At 47.8% G+C, this 8935-nt stretch overlaps 1 protein-coding gene across 1 annotated transcript; it reads left to right on the forward strand.

Moving 5' to 3' along the window:
* The first annotated feature begins 4975 nt into the window (after positions 1–4975).
* Positions 4976–7261, forward strand: LOC144121976 (uncharacterized). The gene is made up of 3 exons (XM_077655446.1): positions 4976–5113; positions 6465–6707; positions 7227–7261. Exons 1-3 carry the CDS (start codon positions 5074–5076, stop codon positions 7259–7261), a joined length of 318 nt encoding a protein of 105 aa, XP_077511572.1. The 5' UTR covers positions 4976–5073.
* The last annotated feature ends 1674 nt before the right edge of the window (positions 7262–8935 follow it).

The following is an 8935-nucleotide window of genomic DNA, read 5'->3' on the forward strand; positions in this document are numbered from 1 at the left end:
TTTTGAGCGCGCGCCTCTTCTGGCGCATGATGGCACCAATTTACTGAGCTATTGAAGGAAGTGCCTTTTAAAAATTTTAACTGGCATGGCAATTACTGACGACCGGCTACAAATCTTTAATTGCAGCATGGCAACAATTGAAATTGAAATTAAAAATTGACTATCAAAAATTAGTTCACGAGCCCACTATTCAACATCAGTCACCTGTTATCTGGTATTACTATTCTGCTACAGTTATCTTCAAAACTCAGAAAGCCTATTTTTAAAGCTAGCTGCGGCGTTCCCTAAATCATCTAGTATATGTGCCAAACGCCAAGGGTTTAAAGGGAAAGTGCACTGATTTTTGAGAACTAAACACCTTTCAAGGATTCAAATCTATATAAGCTGCAGTAAATCATGTCAAGTGTTTTTTGGTAGCCTTTAAAATAGTGACGTAATTGACGACCAAAATTTAGGCTTCTCACACAGCAAAAGAGGATTGCAGTTTCAAATTTCCCGCTGCCGCCAACCACACCTTCCCGTTCCTATTTGGATGCTGCCGAACAACGCTCGGATGCCTTTGCCTTCAGTGGCGTTGGTTTTTTTTTTCCTTAGAAGCAAGCGTTTATCCATTGGAAATGTACTGCTTTCTTTGATGACGTCATGACGCTTCTCCCACTTGGAGCTGTGCGCTGCGAAGAAGCTTGATGGCCGTCTCTATTTCAATCGGCGATCACATCACCATTTCAAATGCCAGCCCGAAAGGACATCGCATGCTTTACCTGCAAGTTTCTCTCATTCGACCCCTTTAAGATTGCCCATTCCTAAGACCTATGCAGTTGCCCTTTAAGGCCACCTGAAGAGGCTGCGCCCCCACAGACTCCGACCACACTTTCGTCGACCAATAAACGTTCCCTTTATCTATCTCTATGCCTGAAGCTTCACATTCTGCAAGGAAAATTTAGACCGCTAGCTGGTAAAGTAGGTTCCTTCCCCCCGCGCAGTAGTATTTGAAGTAGTCGTCGCTGTAGTCACTATCCAGTGTCCGCCATCATGTAACCGCCTCGTGCACACATCCGGTGCTTTTCGACACGCGCTAACTTCGTCATGAACAAGTCAGGCGCAGGGCCGCACGCGAAGACGGCACCAAACGCCTTAAAAGTGCCCCATGGTGGCTTCAGCGCCTCAAAGTGCGGTATGCTACAAGATACCGCAGGGCGCGCCTACAGAGTAGGACCCACAGCACTTAATGAAAATCCGCCACCAGCGACGTGGCACATGAGCCGTGTTGCCGGAGGGCCACATGGTTGCAGACAATGCGGTATGAACGCTGCACATATGCGGGAGGCCAGAGCCACAATCATACGGCGAGTCCAACAGAGAAAGAATCTATTGAATGGCCGCAAACGTACGGCATTTCGCACAATATAAATCACTCGTCGTAAGCCTCTCAAAACAAACGATACCCCTTCCTTTACCCCCGTCGATGCCGAATATGTGCCAATTGCTCTAATCTACTACATAAGATAAAATGGCACTAACAAGAAAATAATCCCACGAACGAGCGGTGTAGGCCGTGCTGCTCTGCTCGGACACGGCTGCACAGAAGATCATTATTGGGGCCATGTCTGCGGCACAGGTCGAGGAATGTTTTTAATACCACCCCACCACACTTAACAAAAACATTTTTCGCCACCACCACCGATAATCACACAGTCTCGCGTGGCAGCAGGATTGAAAGCAAATGCAACAATCGCAAACCAAAAGTTGGAGCGCCAGCGCTGATCGTACACACGACAGAGGCGTAAGATTATGATAATGATGGATTTTTATGCCGCAAGAGCATCTGTGGCCAAAGAGCGCCACGAAACCAGGTATTTTTCTTCTACAGAAGGTGGGGTTAAAGTCCGATTTCCAAATCATTTCACATTAAATAAGCAGAGCACCACACCAGGGGAAAGCTTGTACCCATTGTATCACCGGTGGTTACCCGGTGGCGCTGGGGATAGAACACCGCATTTCCCGCATGCGAGGCGAATGCTCATACCACTAGGCCACAGCGGCGGTTCGGGGCGTAAGAGCCATTCAACTTTTATTTTCTCGGCTTTAGATCTCAGATCTGCAATAAGTAAACTGAAACACACTTGCGTATTTATCGTGGTTACACGCGCTCAATTTCGATCTTGTCGCGCTGAAGAGTGTGGTGTTTCTAAAGGCTTTACATCTACTTGCTTTTAAGCCACAGCGAGCCTTCTGTATTGATATTCTCCTGACTCAGCTAAGAGTGCACAAGCGACCTCGCGTTTCTGCTCATGGGACCGCAGCGGTGGCCAAGTGGTTGAGCATCCGCCTCGTATGCGGGAGGTGCGGGGTTCGATCCCCAGTGCCGCCGGGTACCCACCGGTGATACAATGGGTACAAGCTTTCCCCTGGTCTGGTGCTCGGCTTATTTAGGGTGAAATGCTTGGGAAATGGGTCTCTGACCCCACCTTGAGAAAAAGAAAACGTACCTTGTGACATGGCGCTCTTTGGCCATAGCTGCCCTTGCGCCATAAAAATCCATAATCATCAATCATCGTTTCTGCTCATGGCTTGCATAGATTTTGCAAGTACCACGTTACTTGAAAAAATGTAACCACGCAAATAAACAGCGGCCGGTCGAAAAGAGGCAGACTACTCAGTTTCCCTACTGAAAGCCATGTTTTTAGCTTTCACTTGCAACGGGTGCGTTCACTGACTTTTGCACGCCAGCTAGCTCAATGAGGTCTTCTATCTGGACCATTGCGATTACACGAAAGAATAACATGGCTTTACAAATAAGACAAACAGCCTAGCAACCGTCAAAGAGGCGATGTGCTTGAGAAAATATTTCATGTTTTAAACCAACTAACGGCAAAATTCAAAGAGCCACTGCCCTCACGATTAATCCGTAGCGCGTCTTGACGCCACTTTTTGCAACAGAAAAAGCAAACTTCGGCCACAGAGGGCGCGATGGGGCAACGGTAATGTACATCGTGCCGCTGGTAGCACTCACATAGTAACATTCAAGTATGTGTCAGCAACTAGCATCGCAACAAGTTTTATTGTAACACTCAGATGTGGAGATGTAAACTGTTTGCTCTCCCGTTCGTGGCAGCCATCACTTTTTACACTGTCGCATCCGCCACGTTACAGCGAGTACAGTTAGGATCAAAAGCTGTGCAGTTGATGGACGTTCGTAGTTTGAGAAGGCTAAAAACACACAGGTGCGAAGCAAAGAGTGCAGAAACGAGAGTCGCCCTTCTATTGCACTGAATAAATCGGACGTGAGCTCGCTTGATAGCTCATGCGTTAAGTAAAAGGAGTAAATATGCTTTTTTAGCTCTTACCAGGAGTTTAGCTACATGGTTCATGTTTTAGTGTTTCGTCTTCGTTAGGCATTTTGCGGCAATGAACAGTTGCGAATGCACTTCGTCCTCTCTACATGTGTCACCTTCTTGTACAGGTTTTTTGCGCATATACAAGTAGATCGAGTAGAAAATCTTCCAACATGCTCACACGTACCAAGGAGTGTCGTCGTCGTCGTCGTTGTAGTGCAAAATGCCCACAACCATGTTGTCCTGAGCGGTGATTTCCACTTTCGCGCCGGTTATGCACTTCTCGTCGGGGTCGTCGACGGAGCTCAAGAGGGCGACAGAGCCGTGAATAAGCGCTGCTGCGGCAGTTAGCTGGGAATCGGCGCTGCTATCCTGAAGGAAAAATACGGTTGACGTGGAGCGGCGTGTCATACCACTTTAAATTCGGAAGCACATTTAGCTGCATTCTCATCACGTGACTGAATTTGCAGCGGCTGTAAAGACAGCTGTGAAAATTTCCGCCAATGGCCCTGAGGGTTGGGGATGTGATTATGGCATACCCTGACATAGACCATTCTCATATATAGCATAGACCAGCTGAAATTTGACCTTGAAGTGACCTTGGCCGCAACCGGTGGTATGGCACGTTCCCTACGCGGCCCATGCCCAAATATGGCATTGACCACCGGAAATGTGCCCCGTGAATGACCTTGGCCGAATTTGGCTGCCGTTAAATCTGGGTGTGTTCTCTTAGAAGAAAGGCTTCATCTAGCCTGAAATTGGAATTGGCTCACCTCAAAAAATACAGTTGGCCCAGCCCCGAACATTTGAAGTCTCAGCGCCGAATTCTAAAACACTCCTTAACTTACACCATTTCCTTACCTTTAGTTAGGAGGCCTTCATGCTGCCTAAACGTAAGGCGGCCTAAGATGGTCGCTCGGAATGCTGAAAGCTTCCTTAGGGCTTCCTCACGAAAGGAGCTCCTTACGGAGGAAGGGAGGTGTCATGGCCGTACTGGTGTCGAGATTATGCACAAGAACTCTTAAAGATTTTAGCACTATTTGCGAAAATTAAAATGAACTTGCTCATAAAATTGCCTTTATTTGCTATTCGTCAGCACAGTGTCTATCTAGTTCGTAAAAACTTCGTTGACTGTTTTAAAACGTCTTATTTTGGCAACGAAGCAAACTGAGTCTGGCAACAAGAACCGCTGCCACCGGCGGGAGGCAGCGGTTCTCGTGTGTGTGTCGTTTGTGCTCGGGTTGTGTATATTCTTTACGCCGATATGCCCGGGAAGTTGTATTTCACCGAGGAAGAGAAAGATGTTCTTCAAGAGCTGAAAGGAAAATACAAACATTTAGTTGAATGTAAGAAAACCGACGGAGTTTCACTCATCGCAAAATCAAGAGCTTGGGAGCGTTTGTGCTGTGAATATAATAGCATGCCGAATGTGCGACCTCGCGAAGTGAAGCAACTGAAGAAATTGTGGGACAACATGAAGCAGAAGGCGAAGAAAGAACTGGCCAGGCTATCAAGAGGAGTTACGGGTACAGGTAAGCTTCCGTGCTTTTTGCAAATTATAAGTACTAATTCGAAGTGTGCATGTTTCATGACAGGTGGTGGTCCTCCACCAAGGCCGGTGGACGAAAGGCTCTCACAAATAGAAGCGATTGTGCCGCACATCACTACGACGGCACCAAACGCTTTTAACAGTGACCGGCCTTGAGCCAGCGCCGACGTTTCAAATATAATCGCCAGCATGGTCCAAGGAGATGCCCGGCTCGACGAGAGTGACGGCGGTAAGTGCAACTTACTGCGCTGCTTTTACCATATATATTTTTACTGTTGCTGCTTTCATAGCTGCACATTTTTTCTATCCCTGTGTAATGCAGTTCGCCAAAGTATATTTGTCTGCAGTCAGGAAATTTTGTAGTTGGCGGTGCTATCAAAATGAGATTATTTTGTCTTGTGAACAGTGTAATGGTCGCCACTTCTGATGAACACTTGCTGCTGTCGATATATTCGAAGAATCTTTTTTTGGCGTCCGCTTGGCTAGCGACAAGAATGCGTTCTTGTCTTCAGTCGAATAGTTTTTCGCAGCCTTCAGTTCCACTTGTCACTGCGATTACAGTGGCTACCGCGATGCCAGAAGCGCCCCGTCGAAAGCAAAGAGCAGCGCATTGAACAGGTGGCTGTTGAAAGGGCCGATTTCCAGAAATGGCGTGGTGTCTCGCGGTGTGCGAAGCTGGTTCAGGCGCGCTTCGGCGTCCCTTTGTCCATGGCTGTCATGCGAGCTCCCTTCGCTTCAGCATTCGCGTAGTGTCTGTGCACTTAACAAAGCGCCTTGAGTGCTTCTACCTGACGAATTGGCAGCGGTCGTGCCAACCTGAGGGCCAGAAAAGCGCTGGCGACGGAACGGCTTAGCTCATTGTGGGAACTGTCAGCCGGTCCAGGTGCCACTGTTGTCAGCGACGGCGGCAGTCCCTCAAACAATTTTTTTTATGCCCAACAACCGGGAGATCCGGAGGTCAACCAACCTCAAGGAAAATTCCTTCAGTTAAGACGACGAGGAATGTTTGTACGACGAGGAATGTTTGTACGTTTGCTTTTTTTCATGAAGGAATAACAGTACACTACAGAAGCTGTTGGGCTGGACACGTAACATGAAACCAGTCATTTCGAGGTCATTGCTAGGAATTTCGCAGGTTTTAAATAATTTTATTGTTTATTTTTTGCGTGCAGTTTAGGGAGAGTATTTATTTGCCGAAGTTGGAGGGCGTGTCATGCAGTCTGGAAACTAATCTTCTGTATATAAAACTTCAAGCAATGATTCAGTTCTGCCATGGTAAATCATCGAAAGACCGCCTCCGGCGGGGCACCTCTGGTGTGAGAAGGAAGCCTTTCGGTTGTCATCCACTTAAGTTTACAAATTTACTATACCACTACAGCTTTTGTTTGGTGCACCACTGTCCTGCAGGCCATCTGCCTGCTGATGGCCTGAAGTCGCAGTTTGCAACCTCCCATGCCTTAAACAATGACAAAAAAGTTCGTATTGCCTGCCTGGTTGGTAGTCGTGCACAGTACGAAAAATTCTTAATAGTAATCTGCAACAAACTGGACTATATAATGTTTTATTTACAATTCTTGCAGAGTCTACAGTGATCTTCCAAAGCGAGGACGGACTTTCTGATGCCACGCTGCTGGCCTCACCAGCACCTGACATTAGTGCTGCTGGGCCGTCAACTGAGGATGAGAGAGTTGCACCACCATGCAGCCTGGATGAAGTATCAGAGCCTGCAGCGCGCCGCAGGCAAGGAGGTCGAGCTGTGGCTGTCGAGCAGCCGCTGTCTGCTGAGCTCGAAGCTCGTCTTCAGGCTGCGGAGGATGACAAAAGTCAAAGGCGCATCGAACACAAGTCAAGAATGAAGATGATTACTGATGAGCATGCAGCAAAACAAGAACAATATGTGGATGAAAGACACAAGAGAAGTGCCGTTCACAAATTGAAAATGAGGGTCTTGAGAGCGAAACTAAAAACTGAGCAACTCAAACAAGCTGTTCTTTCCAAGCAGCTTGAAGCAGTGAAAAGCACGAACCACAACGGCTTGAAGATGCCATAAAGGGCAAAATAAATTTTTACTGGACTCAGGGACATTCCATTGTGCTTTTTTGCATGTGATTTTCAGTTATTAATAGCTTTTTCAGCCTCCTTAGTACAGGCAAAAATTTTACACTGCAGTAATCGCCAAGTATTACCTCTAATCGGAATCCATTTCATTGTCGTTTGCGTCACTTTGGTCCCTCGTGAAGCAACGATCGATAAGGCGGGTTCTATGCTGCGTGCCCAGGTGCTATCAGGAACACTTGGCCCTGCTTCATCATCCTCTTCAAGTTCTGGCTCATCTCTATTAGGAAGTGGGTCCCTCAAAGAGCAGGCAACGTTGTGAAGAGCTGCGCATGCTGTGATGATTGCAGTTGTTCTTTCAAGTTTGGTTTCCAGTTTCTTCCTCAGACACGCAAACCTTCTTTTCCACACTCCAAACGCGCGCTCAATAGAGTTGCGAGTTTTTATGTGGCTCCTGTTGTACCTATGAGAAAAGAAGACAAGATAATAGGCTTGTGTACTTGAGATAACTAACGCAAATTGTCTTACTTGCCTTTTTTGTGCAGACGTTCGAGGGTTTCTCAGTGGTGTCATGAGATAAGGCAAACATGCGTATCCCTGGTCACCAAGTAGAGTGCCAGGTACTTCCTTGTCCTCCTACCTCACCATGACCCTACTGTTGTTAAAAATTCGGTTATCGTGAACCGAGCCGGGCCACCTAGCGACGATGTTGTAAAACTGAAGTACAGGGCCTTTTACAACCTGTAAAAGAAAAAAAAACTTAAAACTATATCAGACGTGTTTGTGTGCGTTTAACCTCAGGGTATGCGGTTTAATGTGAGGTGCATTGATGCTGCACTACCAGTGTACGGGTTTGGGGTTTCAAGCTGCCCTAATGGCAGTTATTTTGCTCACACTTACCATCACGTAGTGCCCTTCATACAAATAACGCAATATTATTACATAACGATTAGTAACTATTACAGTGAGTAAACATAGGCAGGCACTATTCAAAGAGTGTACGGCGTTCACTTACCTGCACATTTATCGAAAAGACACCTTTTCTATTCCTGTAGACTTCAGCGTCATCTCCACCGGGGCTTTTGATGGGCACATGGGTGCAGTCAATGCACCCCGTGACACCGGGAAACCCACCGATCGCGTAAAACTTCGTCATCGCTGCCCTTGCTTCCGTTGAGTTCGGCACGTTCACATACTTGGGGAACAGACGCACACATATCAGTTGTGTCATCTCCCAAATGCTTCTGCAGACTGCAGGCTGCGACTCATTCACAAGGTCCCCCACAACAGTCTGCATGGCACCGGTCCCATAAAAGCGGAGTGCAATGAGCAGCTTGAGTGCGGGTGGCAGCGGAGCTCCTCTGTTGTCTGCCTTGTCCGTAGTTTGCAGCTCCGCCAGTAAGGCTAGTACAGCTTCTTTGGAAAAGCGGTAGCGTGCTAAAAACTCGTGGTCGTTGTAGAGCTCCAATGGGTTGAGGCGATCTGCGAGACTCCGCAACTGAGGCGACACCGGAGGTCTATAAACATCGCCGTGCAGAAGTCCATCTGCGCGGCGTACAAACCTTCCGTAGGCTTCAAAACTGCCGTCGTCCGAGACGTACGCGCGTGACAGCATTGTCGTGAACTAACGAAGCACACTCGACGAAAATCACGCGCCACATGAAGAAAGACGACGGGGCGGGCAGGCACTTCGCGCCTGCTCGGCTGGCTCGACGGCTGTCTTCGCTGCGCGCGCAGAGCTGCTGCGGGACGTGTGAGCGCGGTACTGTGTGCAGACCCTTGTGGGAAAGCAACCCTTCAGGTAAAGGAGTGGGGTTAGGAAGCATGAAGGTAGCATGCCGACTCCCTTAGTGTGGGGAAGCACCAAGGAGGCCCTAACTTAGGGCTCCTTAGTAAGGGACGTTTCAGAATTGACATAAGGTAGCCTTACGGTGCGTGAGGCGCCCTTAGTAAGGTAAGGAGCGTTTTAGAATACGGCCCTCAGTTGACTCACGTG

The sequence above is a fragment of the Amblyomma americanum genome, chromosome 1 (assembly GCF_052857255.1).
Source record: "Amblyomma americanum isolate KBUSLIRL-KWMA chromosome 1, ASM5285725v1, whole genome shotgun sequence".
Classification (NCBI taxonomy): domain Eukaryota; kingdom Metazoa; phylum Arthropoda; class Arachnida; order Ixodida; family Ixodidae; genus Amblyomma; species Amblyomma americanum.